Raw genomic sequence first — 18938 nt, forward strand, 5'->3', positions numbered from 1 at the left:
GCCGGTTAACCATCAAGGTAAGTGCTTCCCACTAAAACTTGGAAGGATCTTTCTCACAACTGGAGCTGATTTGGCAATCTTGGTCGACGATCGCAATAATGACAAAGATAATCCGGTGTCTGATGCTCCTTCATCATCTGCATCACTCACGTCCTGCAACCGGATGTCTACCGCAAGGGACGCTCGTTCCATCTCCCCGGACACTGTCTACAGCGCATCAAGTTTGCCAGAGACATGGAACGGTTTGGATGCAAAACCAACGATCGACTTTGTCCATGGCACTCGGATCTCAGGTGCTCGAGAAGTCGGACGGAAGGACGGAGCGACGATCACAAACCACATGGAAACAAAGAATTCGGCGTTGACCAAGGAGGGTTGGATGCGAAAGACATTGAGGGCGGGGAACGCCATTCCGGAGAGGACAACCACGTCCCACATAAGAGACGAACCGACTCAGCTCATAGGCCCAGAGGCCAGTCAGTCTACGGCGACCCAGAAAATGCCCCTCCATTTTCAGTGGCAATGCCGTGTGTTCAAAACATGACGATAGGTTCTGGTGATTATTTGCGTAAGGATCATGTTCGAGAGGACGATTCCGGCTCAGTGGCCTGGGACGACCCCAATGACAAGGATTATATTGAGGATGTATCATCGGGGTCTTCTGACGTCGAGGAACAACCGCGTCCGCTAAAACGGCAAAAGTATCCCTCTCGAGAGGGAAACCGACAACCTTTCGCAGACAGGGCGAGAGGCTGTGTTGTCTCCAACCCATTCCAACATAGAACAAGAGTGTGGGGATGTGCAAGAGAGCGAGCCAATTCCGATACAGGGCCATCTCACCCTGCGAACCTGGGGGTCAGGCATCTTATACTGTGTGACGTTTTCTCAGTCACTTCTTGTCGCGTCTTCCTCAATGAGGCAGACTCGGAAGCGGAGCGCGCCTCGACACGCTGGAAAATCAACGAAGAAATTCTCCAAAGGCGGCCCGTTTTCACGCGAGGAGGATGAGTTCCTCGTCAAGCTCAAAGAAGAAAGGAAACTAACATGGGAAGAGACTGAAGATCGGTTTTCGGAACGTTTTTCGTATCAATCCACAGCGTCCTTGCAGGTTTATTACAGTACGAAACTGAAGCGGTCTTCTCTGTACCCGTAGTCAGATGAATTTTGGGACAATGTTGGACAAACTGCAGACTGTCAGGCCATGATGCGAGACTTCTCTGAGACTCAAGCATGTATAGAATGCTCTTGTGAAATGGCGGCCGCTGCCTCAGAGCGGAGCCTTGTCCTCATAACAACAAAGAGAAAGAATCAGTGCCAGGGATGGGCATTGGTTTGAACTAGAAGCACATGAGAACCAATCAGATTGAACATGTTGGCGGTCCACCTGACATCTGATACCTGCTTTATTCTTTCACTTGCGCCTGAATGGAGGGAGTTGAACGAGTAAAGGAACCCTTAGCAAGTAACAGCCTCATGAGAAATTCTGATCCATGCAGAATTGACACTGCATAAACACATTCTCAGAAACTGGTCAACAAGGCTGGCGATTAACCAGGAAGGGCCTTAGCGTGATGTGCACCAGCTCACCGGTGAGGAACTCCAAATCAGTCATGGAAACATCGGTCGTAAAAATGTCCTTCTCTCTGAATCTGGACGGGTCAGAATTGGTGAGCGATTTACAGGCATCTTTGGATGGTCAAAGGCTCTCGCTGACAGAGTCCCAGCCAACATTGGGGATAGCATGCTCAACGGTGCCACACTTGCGGAAAAAAGGAGTTTTATTGAGAATATTGCATGATCTTTGTTGTCCACTATGATGCATTCACTCCTGCTTCCATATCTTCTCTTCTGCTGGCTATTCTCATATCAAGTCATAGGCCATAACCAAGCAGCATCCAAGACATGTCTCTATGGCCTCAACCATATGTGCAGTCAGCCTCAAGGCTCCAAAGTCACCAAGAAATTGCACCTTTGTGACTATTATTTTGATAATCTCTGCAATGGCATAACAGCAAGCACGGTGCCCAATAGGAAGGAAGAAGTAGTCGTACCCAATGCGTCAACCCCAACAGTAGCAGCCACCAGGCCGACCAAGCCCTATTCCCGACCCCAAATGCAGCGAAAGTTTCCTTAGCATAGTCCATGTAAACAGAAGATAATTATAGATAATTATAAATAATTATGGATAATTATAGATGATCAGGGATGATTAAGGACAATTAGGGATAATTAGGGACAATTTGGTGATAATTCAAGAGGCTAAATACGGAGTAGTTAGTGTCTGAGATTAGAGCTTTAGGTACGAAGCTCCTTATTTTACTCAAATCACATGATCTATATGAATAATACTTAGAACTCTAACTATTTATCTGAGCAAACTAATCTGCTTTAAGTTCCCTAGTTTCTCAAACTGCTGTAAACCCTACATCTATAAGCTATCTCTGGCTGTCCTTTGCTCCTGTTCCACTCAGTCACATGATAGATTAAAGCAGCCATGCTGCCCGAGCAGGACTAAACCAGTTGCGAACTATGTTCAATTTGGGGCACAACTATATAAGGTATGCTGTTGGGAATGTGAACGATGAATGTACAGTACTATCCCGCGGGTATCAGGAACGATTTTGGGTTCTATATTGTTGAGGACTGCGAATGGTTGATTACATAGGGCAACTTCCGGTATTTATTTATGGCAAACCACATACGCATACTTAAGACGGCGCAAGTAATTTCACAGTTTCGATATCTCGATAGCAGATGCAGTCATCACAATGCATTGGTCTGTTTCTCTGTGAAATATTTACATACATACAGTAAATGCACTGGAGCAGATAAAGTAAAGTAGTCAAGTTCCCCAGATCGCTACTCGACACGAGGCAGATGGAAAGAAGAACAAGACGCAAATGAAAACGAAAATGCAGAAAGAAAGGCAACAAATGCCGACTTCATAAAATGACATCCCGATCAGAAAAACCGGGTATAGAGAAGACAAGACAAGCACAAGCACAACGTAACGTTAATACCAACAAAAAACGAAACGCCATGCCATGCAATGCCATGCTCGACACACACACATCGAGCGATGATGCGCCAGACGAAAAAATAAAAAAAAGATTTCTAGGACAATATGCAAATCCCAATTGGTGACACATAAAAACATGTTTTCCCCCAGATTCAAACGCCATTGCATTGCAGACAGAGGATCTACCCTCCCTTCCTCCAAACAGTACATGCATGAATGAATGACCATGACTATGACCGACCGGTAACCACAACGAAACTGTGTACACAACAGTAGGAGGATTCCGCAGTAAAAGAAAGATTCGAAAATATGTCATCAGAAAAGGAATAGAATTGGGGTATCATGAGAACGACACAAGGCGAGGCGACTGGTCTGTCTAATCGAGGGGATCATGGCGGAAAGTGCAGTCTTCGCCCTTGAGACATTTGCCTTCACGCCAGTACCGACAGGGCACCGAGCCAGCTTTGGGCTGCAGAGGCGTCAGTCTTGTTGTTGTCATCTGAAATACTGGAGTAACCACTTACATGTCTTTTTGCCTTTGGATCCACATACATCCTCGGTCGCTTGCTGTATCGGTCGTCATCACGCCCTCCACCCTCGCGCATTCGCCTGCGGTCTGGATCCTCATACATGTGATTCTGAGGCTGAGGCTGAGGCTGCGGCTGCGGCTGGGACTGCGCTTGTGGCTGGGAAACCTGTGGGTTACTGCCGAGCTGCGATATAATCGCCGCGAGATTGGGCGCAATGACGGGCTGTGATTGTGCGACCGGCTGTGGTTGTGGGATTTGCGGGAGGGCGGCTGGTTGCTGCTGCATCTGCTTCTGAGCGTTGATGACTGCCAGAATTTTCTGAAGATCAAGGGGTTGAGACGCTGGAGGTGGAACCTGTGGCATCTGGAACTGCGCCTGTGGTCCCTGCTGCTGCTGTCGGAACATATTAACGGTTCTTTCGAGATCCGACATCGCGGCTGGCTGAACGGGCTGCGGAGGTGGAGTGGACTGCTGAGGTGTCTTCTGGAGAATCTTGAGGAGATTGGCGATATCAAGTGGCCCGCTCGGCATCGCCGCCTGCGGAGGTGCCGTCGGTTGGGAAGCGGGCGTCGGCTGAGGATTCATCATCGCGAAGTATCGGGCCTCGCGAGTCTAAATGATGATTAGTCTATGAGATATTCAATTAAAAACAACATCAACGCTTACCTTAACGTGGTCGCCTGGTTGACCAAATGCGACTACTTCGGTCACAGGCTCATCTTCAGCAGGCGGTGGTGGCTCTTTAGGAGACGGAGGAATGTCTCCGGGCGATGTGTAGAATACCATCAACGTCGTCGCTTCACGACGTTCTTGCGCCTCCTTCTCGGGACTATCCGGCTGCTGAGTACCACCACGCTTGGCGAAGTTTCTTGTTCGATCGTCGTCTGGCAAGTCGTTGAAGTCGATTTCTGCGAAAAGTCAGAAGCAAGTCAAGGCAATACGAAAGACTTCAGACATACCAGAAGGCACTTCATATTTGTGCAGCTCGACCTCCTTAATACCCATCTCTTCTTCCTCATCCTCCTCATCCAGGTTTTTGTGCATTTTGAGCACACGGCCTTCTCCTTTGATATCTTCACGTCTCAGACCATCATTTGGACCGATCTCTTCTTCAGGATCGTGCGTAAACAGCCGAACTTCAGTAAGAGAATCGTCAGGCTTCCAGCTGACTCGCAGTTTGCGTCTTGCTTCCTTACGAAGCCGTTTTTGACGCTCCTCTTCTGTCTCTGGAGGCCTGTTCTCAGCTGGTTTCGCAGATGAGGCTTCTTCACGCTTGTTAAGATCTGCGAGAATATCCCCAAAAGAGAAAGTAGGCTTCGGCGGCAGTGGCTGTGGGGGAGTTTCCTTTTTCTCGGCAGCAGCACTGTAGTTGTTAGCAAGGATAGAGCAAAGAACAGAGAGTTTGATAACATACGTTGCCTTCTCCTTCGCAGCGGCAGCAGCAGCAGCTCGCGCTGCATTCGAAGTGCCAGGCTTTTTGGACGCAGAGGAGAGACTGCTGAAGAGACTCGTGGGCTTCGGAGCAACGATGTTGGCTTTGGGGCGGGCCGATGCAGGAGCAGTTGTAGATGATGTCGGCTTAGCTTCTACGGTTCCTTCAGGACGCTTGGTGGCGGCAGTGTTGCCGTTGCCAGGTTTCGCCGCAGAAGGACCATTTTTGACCGTCGATGGAGTCACGGTCCGTTTTGCCGCAGGAAGGCCATTGCTTTCACCTTCGCGCGGCCGTTTTGTTCCAGCCAGCGAGTCTGGTCGGGACGTATCACTTGTCGATTCAGAAGAAGCCGGGTCTTTGCTAGGAGGCTCGTCCTTAGCGGATGTTGCCTTGGAACTCTCCTGCTTCCTCTTGGTCGACGCAGCCGCATTGTCAAGAATCTTTTGGGAGAGGTCCTTCACAGTTTGACTACCCTTTTTGATGATTCTCGGCAGAAGCTTCGCGACATTGGTCTTCTGAAGTACTTCCTCATCAATGGTAGTAAATTGAGCGAGCAACTAATGATTTCGCTACGATTAGTTCAATTCTTGTTGCGAAAAAGTTACATGAAGATATTTTACCTTGAGGATATTAACGGTCAACACCCCGTCGTAATCAGATGCCTGGTGTCGATCGAGAAGAAATGAATACAGGGCGGAGACTGCTATTGGGTGTTCTCCCAGTCTGCAGAAAATAAGTCAGTATCTTGATCAAAGAGGTCCATGATTCATATCAAAAGCCGGTGACAACCACCGACTGAATGGACACGATCCTAGCAGATTCATCATTCGCCTCCAACGTGGCTTGTACAAGTCATACAGCGCAGAGTTGGCGACCACCAGGAAACTCCTAGCTGATAACAACCAGTGACTGTCACCCACATATTTACCTGCCAAGGTCCGCAATTCTCCAACACCTAGGATATATACTTCACTTGTATAAAGCCATTGGTGTAGAAGAGAACGTGCCTTTACGGGTAGTGAATTAATTTTTAAAAATGCGCTGGTTATCCACGCCAGGAAGGTTACATGGTAGTAGTTCTCAATTCGCTTCAGACTTCTACAGCCATGACGACGGCGGCGAAGATGATCTGCCAAAACGGTGAGGGAAGCAAACAGGAAAAGGACATACTTCTCAACGATGAGCGGGTGGCCCTTCTCCAGCGTGGTACGGACCACCACATCCATGACGCGCCGTTGCAAGAGGACTTTCTTTTTCAGTTCCGCGGCTTTATCGTTTTCGGATTTATTTTCTGCTTCTTTCATGGCCTGACTTTGGGTCTTCCATTCGTCCCTTACGGATTTGACCACATCTTTGAACGCTACGAGAGCGCTCTTGATTTTTTCAACATTTGGTCGCCTATTACGGGGCGCCCATACAGCTTTCAGGGCGTCATATTCAGCGGCTTCTTCAGGGTTATCGGGACGCGTGGGCGGAAGAGGAGATGGCTCTTCTGGAGCTTCAACCTCCAGCTCTGAGTCATCCGAACTGTCACTATCCGAGTCTGAAGAATCCGATTTGGCGTCTGCTTTCTTCGAAACAGCTTTGTTCGCAGTCTTTTTGGGTTTTGGTTGTGCCTGCTTCGTCGGACTAGCCTTCTTCTTCCGAGGCGCAGCCGCCTTTTCTGGTTTGGCGACTTCGGGAGCTGCGTGTGCTGTTAAATCTAGCCCGAAGAGTAATTTGAGAGGATGGCGTCAAGACTTACCTTCCGGGGCATGTTCTTTGGTGACGGGTATAACCACTTGCGGAACCAGGGTCGGTGCTGAGGAGGCCGGCTGAGTCTGCGGAATTTGCTGCGCAGTAAGCTGGTGAGAAGGAAATTGGTCAGCGGGTGGCAAAGCCTCTACGTTTTCATTATAGACCTGATAGTTCCTATACACGAGAATTAGCAATTATGAAGAAGTGAACATCTCCGGCAAAACTTACTTTGCATTATCGGCGCGTTCGTAAGTAGACGCTGCCGGATTGTAAAACAAAAACTCGTTCTGGGGCTCGACCTGAGATTGCGTGGTCGCGCCCTGAGGTGACGTTAGGAATTGGGGATTGATTGTTTGTTGATACGAGACACTCGGATTAGAGTCCAGGTAATTATTATTAGAGAAATTGACAGGGTTATGCTGATAGGTGTTAGTGTGATCTCCCATACAGTTACTTGGATCGATTGACTTACTGAAACGCCGTCCTGGTATTCTGCTGGCAAGATATATTGATGATTGAGAGGCCGCTGGACATTATTAGGACGAATGGGGACTTGTTGGCTGGGCCCAGGACGTGGAGCAATGTTTCGATGCGGTGCTTGGGAGTATGTCGTCTGATAGTAGGGATTGGGGAGAGAATAGGAAGAGTGGTAGGACAAATTATTCGAAGGATTCATAGAAGGAGAATTGTATGTCATTTGCCCCTGGGGATAGTGAGGCATCTGATACTGGTGCTGCTGAGGAAGAGAGTAGTTCTGCGGCCCAGGCGACATAGTAGGCTGGGCCAAGGCCGAATTTTGGTGCCATGACTGGGGAGGAGCTGAGTAAATGTTTGGATTATGCTCACGTTGTGGTTGGAAATGGTTTTGCTGCGGTTGCTGGTGTTGCTGGTGTTGCTGGTGTTGTTGTTGTTGATGTTGCTGTTGCTGCGTGAAGATTGGATGATCCCAAGTGATGCCCAGCGGTTGCTGCTGCGGCTGCTGCTGCAACTGCGGAGGGTCCGGCCCTGAGGCGTACAACGGATCGATGTGGTTCCAATATTCGGGGGGCAGGGATCCTTGTCCTACTGAGGAATGATGCACGTCCGGCACATTACTCTGCGGTGTTGACTGCTCCATGGCTGAATGTTTTCGTTCTGGTCGATCAACCCCGGATGTATAGAACGACAACAATCGTCACGTGGCAGAGGAGCACGTGTCGGATGCTGAGTCAGAATACTCGTCGCCGCTTTAAGCCAGTCAGCACAGCCCGTTGCTGGAACGCGGGTGGAGCTTATTTGCGGGAATCCACCGACCGCGTCGATCGCGGCAATAGTCAGCCCTGAACCGGCCACTGAAGGCTGCGCAAGGAACGCGTCCGGTGAATGTTGCAACAAAGGCACCCGTGCTGTACAAGAGGACCCGCACAAAAGCGGCAAGAGGTTTTCTTTCACTGGCCGACCGAAGCTTAAGTCTGGTGAAGACACGAGGTGCGTGTTGCCTTAGGCGCCGAGAACGAGAATTTGGGTGGCACGTCTGCCCTTCCCTCCGAGCGGGTCGCGTCCAGCTTCTGAGCGCTCTCCACGGTGTGGTTGTCGCCTTTTAGAGAAGGACCGGGGACACAGTTGATCCAGGAGCTTCAAAAAAATCTCAAATACACCAGCAAGTACAGTAGCAGTAGAAACCCAGTGAATCCAGATCTTCCTTCAACGCCTGTCTCACACTCTCTCTGTGTATTTGCCCACTTGTTTTTGTCCTTTCCACCACCACTGATCTGCCCGTTTTCCTGGGAGGAAGTAACCGTAGAACCGCCGAAGAAACCTCTCACGTTCCGCCGCTCTCCGGCGGCTGAGTGTTCTCTAACTTGCCTTATAGGAGTAGGGAAAGGGCTCTAGTACAAAGAGCCACTCTCTGGCTGCTTTCCTGCAGCATAATCATTCGCTTTACGGAGGGTAGAGACGGTTGGGGGTTGATGGTCGGGGATGGGAGCGAGACGGAGAGAGGAAAGGGAAGGAGAGAGAGGTTGCCTTGGAGGAAGGTTCTGCTGTTGTGTCACTGCGCCTGTTTGGGACTAGCGTGCGCACATGACACCCCAGCCGTTGAGGTGTTTGCTGTGTTTGGCAAGGCTTATGTCAGCAGAGCTTGCCATTGGCCAGAGCTTGTCGGCGCCGATGCTGCCAAGTGGAGGGATCGATGATTCCCCGACGGCGCGGATAGCCATCTGTTGCGAACTTGCGATGACCGTGCTGTATTGCATGGGGGAGGGACGGGCCTGTTCCTGGCTTTGCATCATTGAGTCGGCAGGGTCATGAGACTCTCTTCCTGTGCTAAAGTCGCGTTGATCTCCTGAGAAGATTTTGGACCTGCCCTTCGCCATGGCGTCCCATGCCATGTCGCTGCGGGACCGTCAAGTCGGTAGGTTGTGCACCACAGGCTCCTCGCATTTGCTTCGAATCTTCTTCGAGCGCTGACCGGAATTGCGATAGCTTCCATTCAGAAGATTCTCAACCTGAATCATGATATCCAACCCACTGGCGACTCCCACCACGATGGGACTGCGAACGGCCTCATTTCTCACTCCGCCCCCATATTGAACGAGGATGGCGACCCCATCTGGAAGGTGTTGGTGTTTGATAACATGGGCCGCGATGTCATCAGCAGCGTGCTGCGCGTTAACGACCTTCGCGCGTGGGGAGTTACTATTCATCTGTATGCGACCTGTCCTTACGTAGAAGAGTTGCGGGATGCTGACATGGAGAGTTAGGAACATCAATTCCCAACGATACCCCATTCCCGACGTCCCCGTTGTCTACCTCGTTGAGCCGACCCCTGCCAATATCAAACTCATTACGTCCGACCTTTCTCGGGGACTCTACTCCCCCGCATACGTTAATTTCCTATCCTCGATACCGCGTCCACTGCTGGAAGACTTTGCCTCGCAAATCGCCTCGACGGGCACGGCAGAGCATATCGCTCAGGTCTATGACCAGTACTTGAACTTTATTGTCGCGGAACCAGATCTGTTCAGCTTGGGACTTGGCAATGACTGTTACTGGAAGATCAACAGCGCACATACGAGCGATGAGGATCTGGATGAGGTTGTGGACAAGATCGTGAGCGGGCTGTTCAGTGTCAGCGTAACCATGGGTATGATCCTGTCTCCCCCCTTGCGAAGGCGCTAGCGACTACTCACATGGAATTAGGGGCCATTCCAATCATCAGATGTCCTAAAGGCGGGGCGGCAGAGCTAATTGCGACCAAACTGGACCGCAAACTGCGAGATCATATACTAAATTCCAAAGACAACCTTTTCTCAAGTAACAAGCGGCTGACTCCCGGAGTACCTTCCTCACGACCGGTCATGATCATTGTCGATCGGAATGTCGATCTCGTCCCCATGCTTTCCCACTCGTGGACATACCAGTCCCTCGTGCAGGATGTTCTCAAGATGCGTCTAAATCGCATCACAGTCGAGACACCGGTGGATGAAAATAACCCGGCTAAGGGAACGACGAAGAAGGCGTACGATCTGAACTCGAACGACTTTTTCTGGAAGCGCAACGCTGGCGTCCCCTTCCCCCAGGTGGCGGAAGATATTGACGCAGAACTAACGCGGTATAAGGAGGACGCGAACGAGATCACCAAGAAGACGGGCGCGTCCTCGATCGAAGACCTTCAAAACGATACCAGTGTCTCTGCGCAACACCTGAAGGCCGCCATCACTCTCCTCCCGGAACTGCGCGAGCGCAAGGCCATTCTCGACATGCACATGAACATCGCTACCGCTCTCCTCAAGGGCATCAAGGACCGTCAACTCGACAACTTCTTCCAGCTGGAAGAGAACATTGGCAAACAGTCCAAAACGCAGATCCTGGAACTGATCAACGACCCGAACAAGGGCACGGATCCGACGGACAAACTGCGACTGTTCATCATCTGGTTCCTGACGACAGAGACGGAGTTGTCACGGGCCGAGTTGACGAAGTTCGAAGAAGCCCTGACGCAAGCCGGCAACAAGGATGTCAGCGCGATCGCGTACGTCAAGCGCGTCCGCGAGGTCACGCGCATGACGATGATGACCAGCGCAGCGAGCGGGGCCCCCCAGCAACAATCCTCAGACCTGTTCCGGGGATTTTCGTCTCTGTCAAACCGACTGACGGACCGGATCACGTCAGGCGCGCTAGGGGCCAACTTCGACTCGCTCATCTCGGGCGTGAAGAACTTCCTGCCAGCGAACAAGGACCTGACGCTGACGAAGATCACGGAATCGATCATGGACCCATCTTCAGCATCCAGCTCCGCGATCGCCAAGACGGAGAACTATCTCTATTTCGACCCGCGAAGCGCCAACGCGCGCGGCGCCATGCCACCGACCTCCGCCTCGCGGCATGCCCAGGGCGGCGGAGCGCAGATCCCCGGCGGGCCCGGCAGCGCCGGCCCAGGGACGAGCGCGAGCTTCGGCCAGCGCCGCCAGGCCTTCAACGAGGCTATCGTCTTCACCGTGGGCGGAGGCAGCATGGAAGAATACGGGAACCTGCAGGACTGGGTCCGGCGGACGAGCGGGCAGACGGGCAGCAGCGGAGCTGGCGGACTCGGGGGCGGAGCATCCTCCGGGGGCACCCCCCGACGACGGGTGGTATATGGCAGCACCGAGCTGATGAACGCGTCCGAGTTTTTGATCGATGCGCTGGCCCGATTAGGCAAGGAGAGTTGATTGAGGTAGTTGGGTTGATAGTTAAAATTATCTTTCTTTTTTTTTTCTTTAATTACAACTTTTTTTTCTTTTCTTTGAATGTTCTAGTGTAAGGTACCTAGTCAGTCAGTCAGTCAGTCAAAGACAAGATAGACCAGGAAGGAATCGACCACTATTCATCAGCAAAAAATTGTTTTTCATTATTTTATTTTACAGGACAAGGGAGAGCTACTCAATAATATATAGCCTGGGTATAAGAACAGCCAAAGCCCAGCCCAGGACCTTCCTATTCAACCAACCGTATATAGTTATAGTGCCCTTATGGGTAACTAATACAAATATACACCGGACCAGCCCTTCTCTTTCTCCTTAGAACTAAGAGGAGTCAATTCGGTCGTAGGGAGCTTATCTTGGCTTCATCCATACACTATGGACTACTGGCCCCCAGCACCGCGTTGAGGTGCGAGCTCATCGCTGGGAACAGACAATATATATACTATGAATTGTGAACATTAACATGAGGCTACAACCCGGGACCGGGAATCAAAAAGTTTTTATATCATAAATAAAGCCTTAACGGACGAATGTGTGTGCATCTTCCCGTAGAAAGAACCCATCTAATGTACATCTAGTACTTGTCATGTAACATACCTAAGTCATCAGTCATGATCGACTGACTGCTCGAACGAACTCCTGGTCTGGGAGAGTATGTACTCTGTACTCCTTACCCTTACCCTTCCCTTCATACCCTTAGCTCACCGTGTTCAATCCTAACCAGGTACATACGGTATCTACCTAGACAACCTAGGTAGGGACCTCTTCGACACAGCTTTTTATACCTTCCTCAAGAGGAAAGCAAGAAAGCTGGGAAAGCAAAAAAAAATTGTCGTAAGAAACGAACAAACACCGGAATAACGACGACAACAGACTACTGTCTTCCGGGTCCCTCTGCAGAACCCAGGGAAGAGCGCACAGAGGAGTCGGGCATATTTTTGTTGGACAATGACGATGATGAGCCATCCGCCGTGGTCTCGGCAGGACAGCAGTATGTGCAGGGCAAGGTCTTGAAACCCCAGCCCTTGCAATCGCGACAGATATGCTTTCTGGGAGCAGAAAAGATCAGACACATCATATCATGCTCCTTGCAATATCGTACATGAAACTCAAGTGAGAGAGTTCCAGACGCTGAGAGTACAGTGATATATATGTTGAAGGCGTGAAGAAGATACATGTATCAGCCAGTAACTAACTCACCTCGGAGGATTGCCAGCACACATCGGGCAATTCGAAACCTTACGTCCACCAATGCATTCGTGGTCCACGTTTTGAGAGGAGGGTCCACGAGACATAGTAACTGCAGGAAAAGGCGAAACAAACGTTGCAGTAGAGTAGCAGTATAGAGTTGGTATAGGAGGCAGAAGTTCTTGACTGTTGAGTTAGACAACCGGTTCAGTCAAACACGATGTTCTCTGATGGATATGGTATAATTTTGTACCTTCTGTCTTATTCCTGCTCTGGATGACTCCATGCTGTCTTTATACTTGCCTGCTTGATCTCACGTGCAATGGCAGCTGCTCGTCTGACCTCAGACCAACACCATCGCGTACAGGACTGGGACATGGCATCTTCGTGGTAATGCTTCCGTGTTGCAGATTCTAAATCTAAATACGAGTGATTTAGCCTGTGCCAAGATCATGATATTCAACAACTTCAGCCTGAAAGACCTTGGTTAAGCCGTGTCCTGGCCAACAGCTCCTCGTACATACGCAAATTGGCGCACAATTGATCAGCAGGACATGTCAGGGAAAAGATTCAGCGAGCCTTGAGCCCCGATTCGCTTTTGACTTTCGTCTGGCCAAGTCCAGGCAAGAGATGTATAGCGGGCGGTGAGTCTCTGGACTGCAGGTCAGCCCAGTCTCCGGTCCATGTGGCATCACGGCATCGAGAACAATGTGTCTGTAATCAGCTATTGCAACCAGCCATTCGTCAATTCAAATTAAACAGGTGCAGGTGGTGGAGAAAACAGCCTATTCTTCAAGGCAAACTATGAGAGCGACACAGAGGAATCCCTGTAACTTCCCGTGAGCAACATCGGACAATTAAAGAAAATCGCAATCAACTTCATCAAATGAAGTTATAATCGTACCGAGATAGCTGACATCTGTACGAGTCATGCGATGACTATAGTCCTAGATTTGCCCTCTGGGAGTTCCGAATGGATGGCAGCCACTAAAAATAGGTTCTTCTGAATTGCCAGCTGGACCTGTTGCACAAGCATCCTCCAGCTCTAACATATCATGATGTCTGTTCTCACCGCTTGATTCGGGTTGATCCCAGGAAGCCGACTTTAGCCGTCCCTGGACCGAGCCATATCCTGGTCTGGCACAGCAGATAGATCGGCCTGGGATAGAGCTTGTACCGTTCTCGGTACTGAAGGATTCCGCAGTCCGACAAGAAGAGAGGGTGCCGGTACAAGTGCCTGTACACGTTGAGAGGCTTCTCAGGAGTTGCATCAGCGGCGAAGTTCACGACATCAAACTTTGAGGTTTTTAGTACAAAAACAGGAAAGAGCGACATGCCCGATTCGTCGGGATATCGTCATGAAACTTTAACCTGCAGATGAGGGATGCAAAGGCCTCTAGGGGATCCCAAGTCAAGATCATATCTTCCCATGTGAGCAACAGCACTGAGGGACTGTTGTGGCTACACATGTCACGTCATTTCACAGGCGTCCTGCATAGAACCGATGAGAAAGGGAATTCCAGAATGACATCTGTGGGTAGGGCAGCCGGTTCACTGGACATACTTACTGGGATCGTCCATCTGGCGGTACAAAAAATCACGCTGTCCCCAAGGGCAACAGAGGAGACGAATATGCACGAGGGATGGACTCGAGTAGATTACGAGCATATTCGCCACCTGGTTCTGGTCTCACAAGATGTAGCGTTTGCAATTTCTTTACCTGCATAGCTGAATCGCTGCAGGTATCCGGGAAGCCGGCGAATCGGTATCGGGAGACATTCACTCTACCTCGGTCGGATGGAGCTGAGATCAAATACGAATCTTCCATTTTGCTCGTGATTCCTCGTGATTGTATCCAGGAAGTCGTGCCTACGATTGACAATTCCGAACCCTGCAGCCCATCGCAACGCATCCCATGAGGTAGCGATATGGAAGATCGCGGTAGTAGGTAGGTGAAGACGGCACAAGAAGGATCCGGTCGAGAATGGAATCTCTGACGACGGGCCAGCAGATTCGGCTCGGGAGATGAAAGGACTAGATATCCTTGTTAGAACGCTCATAAGATCCATTATGTATGTACCTTACGTACCTACTAGTCATGCCTTGATTCCCAACGTCCCGAACCAGGCGGTCCGTCGGGAGAAATTGCCCTTCCTGCAGTGATTCGCACGTTGGGTTGCTGGCCAATTATCACATCTCGAGCTGAGGCAACGGTGGGGTCCGTGACCAGAGATGCTTTCATCCATTCAAATTATTACCCGACGATCGATTGATCCTCAGCTCAGACACGGCTGGGTGACGGAACGAGACCGCTATATGCTGTGAGCGCGTTTTTGACATTGCGGTGATCGATGCCCTGATGCTCGCCGAAAGCGCTGAGCGCTCAGATTAGTTATTGCAGATTTGACTGATGCTAGAACCTTGTTAGATGCCAGGAAAGAGCGCACTCAGGGCCCCATGTCCGAACAAGGGCGACATACCGCAGATAATCGACTGGCTCTCCCAGGGAGAGAAAAAGTCCGAACGGGCGCGTGATCCGCTGCCTATGCCGGTAGTGGAGTTCCTGTCGGTCACTCAACACAGGATTGCCTTACGACTTCGATCACAGATATCCCGTGGATATCTTTTCCTCCGCACCAACGGAGATTACTATTGATCAAGACCATCAGGACTACACGTGGCTCGATTCCTCATAGATCTGTGTCATTATAGCAAATCCGTATGCCTAGTACACAGGTCGTCTAAAATCCGATAAGAATACACAAAGAAAGAGGCTGGCCAAGAGAATGTAGAACAAAGGGGATACCAGCAGGTTCAGACTCGAGAAAAAACGGAATAGAAAACCCCGGAATGAAATGAGGAAGGGCAGAAGATTCACATCGGATGGGAGATCTCCGAACACATGTGATCTTATTACATTGCAGTGAGAATTTGAGCTGCCTGACGGTTTCTCCTGCCCCTCAACTACAATAGAAAGCAATAAGTGTAGTTAGTAGAGAACCCTTCCAACGCCATATAAGCTTAAAACCCAGAGGTATCATTGCGCAAATATCTTCGTTGGCAAGAAATAAAGGGAGGTCAGCATGGAGATGAATGGAGAGGGGACAAGGCCGCCTGTACAGAAGTCAAACAGTTCCAGATCACAGATCATTGATCAGTCCCAAGTCAAAACCATAGCATCGTGAGAATCGAACTTGCTGAAGCCTCAAGATATAATCGACTCCCATGGTGATATCGATAAATGAGTAATTCTGATGCGAAAATCGAATCCATCATCACAGGCAAGGAAAGCCAATATTTTGCAAGGAATCTAATGGAAGAAATCAGGCGGAAGAGAAGCCAGAGTCGCGACGGTGGCGATGCCACCAACAACTGCGCCCATGAGAGCAGTGGCAGCATACCGAATGAAGTTACCACCATGTCCTCTCATAACCTTTACACGCTTTCGTCGATGCTCGTCTTTTTTAGTATCAACATTCGTAGCATGAGCGGGTCTAGGCTCAGCCAGAGCGGGGATCTCCGTCAGCTGAGATTCAGGAAGGACATGCTCCTTGATGACTGGTTGTGGTTGAGCGTCTGGAAGAGAATCATCTTCCAACACAGCCGTATCATTGCCGAGACTACTGGTGTTCGTGATGGCCATGTCAGCTTCAAAGTCGGCAGCCTTCCGTTTTAACGGATTAGTCTGCTCGGATAAATGACCCTCCCCTGTGGATTTCTCCACGATGTCGGAGATCGACAGACGCGTTGTGCCCACAGTAGGTCCTAGGCTTGGCTGATCGCTCCTGTCTGCCGGTTGAGATTTAGATCTGACGAAATCAGGCCCTGTTACTTGTCCACGAATGCTCTCAAAAGAAGTTGAAGGGGGCAATTGCATGAATTGGCTGGGGACATTCGCCGGTTTATCACTATAGTGATTCAGATAGCTCTCGGAAGATTGATGATTGCCGAAAGCGAAGGGCTCATGGGCTGTATTGGCATAAGAGCTAAGATTATTAACCAATGTAGCCGGAGCAAATGGAGGAAATGGAGCTTGAGTAGAGTGGTGGAGGCCAGGCCACTCCTCAAACGTCGGTGCGAAGGCGCCATAGGGATAGCTTGGTAGTGGTGCATTTGACGTCTTCGCCATGGCCTTATCGGAAGGACTGGGAACGCGGGGAATGGCGTAGTCCACCGACCAATTATCCTGATACCGGATAGGGTTAGACATCTCGGGCAGGCGAGAATTGTCTTGCTGGAACAGAGCAGGGACCTGAGCGCCCGAAGCTGGAGTCTGAGCCGCCACGGGGGGTTTTGGAGACGATGGAGAAGGTTCAGGGATCTCTTCTTCTTCCTCCTCCTCCTCCTCTTCTTCTTCTTCTTCAAGCGGAGAGTGCTCCTCATTCTCGAGAATAGATTGTCCTTCATCCGAGTCATCAGCCTCAGAATACCCCGCTGAATCGTCGTTGGCGACAGAATATGGAGGTGCAGGACCAAGAGACGAGGTGTTGGAAGCTACAGAGGACGAGTCCGAGTCAGAAAACCCGTCATCAAGCTTAGCAGATATGCCAGAGTCTGAATGCTCTTCGTCACTGAAATCCTCCTGATTGCTGCTCCAATCTTCATCAGAACTCCGGTCCGAATCATCTGCACTGTCCTGGTTGCTATCCGGAATTTCAACATGGACATCATCTTGCAAGTTGGGATAGGCACCAGGTGGAGTGCGGTTGAGGGGTTGACCCAAAACCCGCTTAGGCAAGCGCGCTGGACGGGCTTGAGGGCTTTCACACTCCAGCGGTGGCTCATCACGGTCGAGAAGAATCGGAATCTGCTGGGAACCTTCACGGTGGTCCGCATCGTTCGTTTCGGATTTGTCACCCTTCACAGCAGTCTTGGCAGTTCTCGCCTCCGATGCGTCCGAATGTTTGGTTTCGGGTGATGTGACTGGTGAAGATCGATCCACTGGATAACTAACATCGGACTCAGACTCGCTGTCTGAATCAGAAATGACGACCTGAGGATCAGAGGCCATCTCTGCTGAGACCAAGTCTGGCGCCACCTCGACCACCTCATCATCATCGTCCGGAACGGAGAAGCTGTTTGTTGTCGGCTTTGCGGTCTCTGAGCCCTCCTGGTCGCTGTTTCTAAGTCAGCGATAGGTCAAAGAATGGAAGCTATAAAAGTCACGGCCTAGGGAAGGCTTACCTGTTATTGAACCACTGACACTCACAACGAACTGTGACGGGGCGGAAGGTCTCTGTTAAAGGCACGATTAGCAGATAAAAATAATCGATTTTCGTCCCCGATCAAGGGACAAGGGGTCGGTGCGTACCGGATCCACGAGTGACTTCGTTTCCAAATGTCAATACATCCCCACTGCGTATGGGGACATCCTGATTTGCGAGAATCTTCTTATCGTTCACAGACGTTCCATGCATGGAGTCGGTATCGCGGACATAGACAGTCTGAACAAAAGAGTTAGAACATGATCGAATAGAAGTGTTAGTCACCACGAGAGTGAAAATGCGTCAAGCGTACCTCCTTCTGTAATGAAACGCTGAGCACTGCGTGCTTCCGAGACATGACTCGAGATTCAAACCAGCCATTATTGTGGAGGGGGACCAAATTCTTGGTCTGCGATTTGGATGATCGGCCGATGGGAACTGTATCGTCGTCGGAGGAAAACGTTAACGAGCGAAATGGCAGAGTATCGGGCGAGTAGACCGGATGGAGCATCACGACCACTAGAGACACATTAGCTAGGGCATCCAGAGAGGTGGACGGAGAGACGTACCGTGTTTGCCCGCCATGGTGATGATAAGGTCGAAATTAGAACTTGGCGTGCCTCCAAAATGGCAAGATTAGGGAAGATGTTCTTATAATATGAATCCGTCGACTCGCTGTGATAATGGACGGCGGAAGGTACTGTCACCGGGTCCTGAGATGGTAGCACAAGCCACCTCGCCTAAAGAGGTGAAGCTGGTATCACCGAGACCCTCTACTGGACGATGATCTCTGGACGATGGTTGCCCCCAGAGAGAGGACAATAGTCTCAGTACAAAAGATGACAGAAGTAAGAGAGGTGGGGGAGGGAAGGCAAGATGGATGTTGAGCCTTGAGGGGCACGAGCACCCAAGGCCTGGAAGGCAGATGCGCGAGCAAGCCTGACGGATGAATTGTCTCGACTCCTGGCCTGTAGGGATGCGATCCGCTGGCAGCTGGAAAAGTGGGCGGCCAATGATGGGAGACAGGCTGCGGATATGGCTTCTGGGCTGAGAGGATGACTCGACACGGGCGAGCGGGGTGAATGGATGAGCGCAAGTCACTTG

General features: G+C 50.5%; 6 protein-coding genes across 6 annotated transcripts; 2 read left to right on the plus strand and 4 right to left on the minus strand.

The window, feature by feature from the left end:
* Nucleotides 1-234: 234 nt before the first annotated feature.
* On the plus strand, nt 235-1008 carry VTN77DRAFT_8352 (uncharacterized protein; the record flags this gene model as incomplete). Its single annotated transcript, XM_069424841.1, has 1 exon — nt 235-1008. One exon carries the CDS (start codon nt 235-237, stop codon nt 1006-1008), a length of 774 nt encoding a protein of 257 aa, XP_069274766.1.
* A 2387-nt stretch (nt 1009-3395) lies between these two features.
* VTN77DRAFT_8353 (uncharacterized protein) lies at nt 3396-7835 on the minus strand (the record flags this gene model as incomplete). Its single annotated transcript, XM_069424842.1, has 10 exons — nt 3396-3488; nt 3544-4161; nt 4216-4457; nt 4509-4912; nt 4964-5538; nt 5602-5704; nt 6152-6665; nt 6726-6892; nt 6947-7137; nt 7191-7835. The coding sequence occupies 10 exons, from the start codon at nt 7833-7835 to the stop codon at nt 3396-3398; spliced, it is 3552 nt and encodes a 1183-aa protein (XP_069274767.1).
* A 2221-nt stretch (nt 7836-10056) lies between these two features.
* Nucleotides 10057-11409, plus strand: VTN77DRAFT_8354 (uncharacterized protein; the record flags this gene model as incomplete). The annotated part of the gene is made up of 1 exon (XM_069424843.1): nt 10057-11409. One exon carries the CDS (start codon nt 10057-10059, stop codon nt 11407-11409), a length of 1353 nt encoding a protein of 450 aa, XP_069274768.1.
* Nucleotides 11410-12316: 907 nt separating this feature from the next.
* On the minus strand, nt 12317-12737 carry VTN77DRAFT_8355 (uncharacterized protein; the record flags this gene model as incomplete). Its single annotated transcript, XM_069424844.1, has 2 exons — nt 12317-12491; nt 12643-12737. 2 exons carry the CDS (start codon nt 12735-12737, stop codon nt 12317-12319), a joined length of 270 nt encoding a protein of 89 aa, XP_069274769.1.
* A 1677-nt stretch (nt 12738-14414) lies between these two features.
* On the minus strand, nt 14415-14730 carry VTN77DRAFT_8356 (uncharacterized protein; the record flags this gene model as incomplete). The annotated part of the gene is made up of 2 exons (XM_069424845.1): nt 14415-14664; nt 14720-14730. 2 exons carry the CDS (start codon nt 14728-14730, stop codon nt 14415-14417), a joined length of 261 nt encoding a protein of 86 aa, XP_069274770.1.
* Nucleotides 14731-15940: 1210 nt separating this feature from the next.
* VTN77DRAFT_8357 (uncharacterized protein) lies at nt 15941-18419 on the minus strand (the record flags this gene model as incomplete). Its single annotated transcript, XM_069424846.1, has 5 exons — nt 15941-17747; nt 17815-17866; nt 17942-18074; nt 18148-18353; nt 18404-18419. 5 exons carry the CDS (start codon nt 18417-18419, stop codon nt 15941-15943), a joined length of 2214 nt encoding a protein of 737 aa, XP_069274771.1.
* Between the last annotated feature and the right edge of the window lie 519 nt (nt 18420-18938).

Source organism: Rasamsonia byssochlamydoides (assembly GCF_041956645.1).
Source record: "Rasamsonia byssochlamydoides strain NRRL 3658 unplaced genomic scaffold VTN77scaffold_70, whole genome shotgun sequence".
NCBI classification, from domain to species: domain Eukaryota; kingdom Fungi; phylum Ascomycota; class Eurotiomycetes; order Eurotiales; family Trichocomaceae; genus Rasamsonia; species Rasamsonia byssochlamydoides.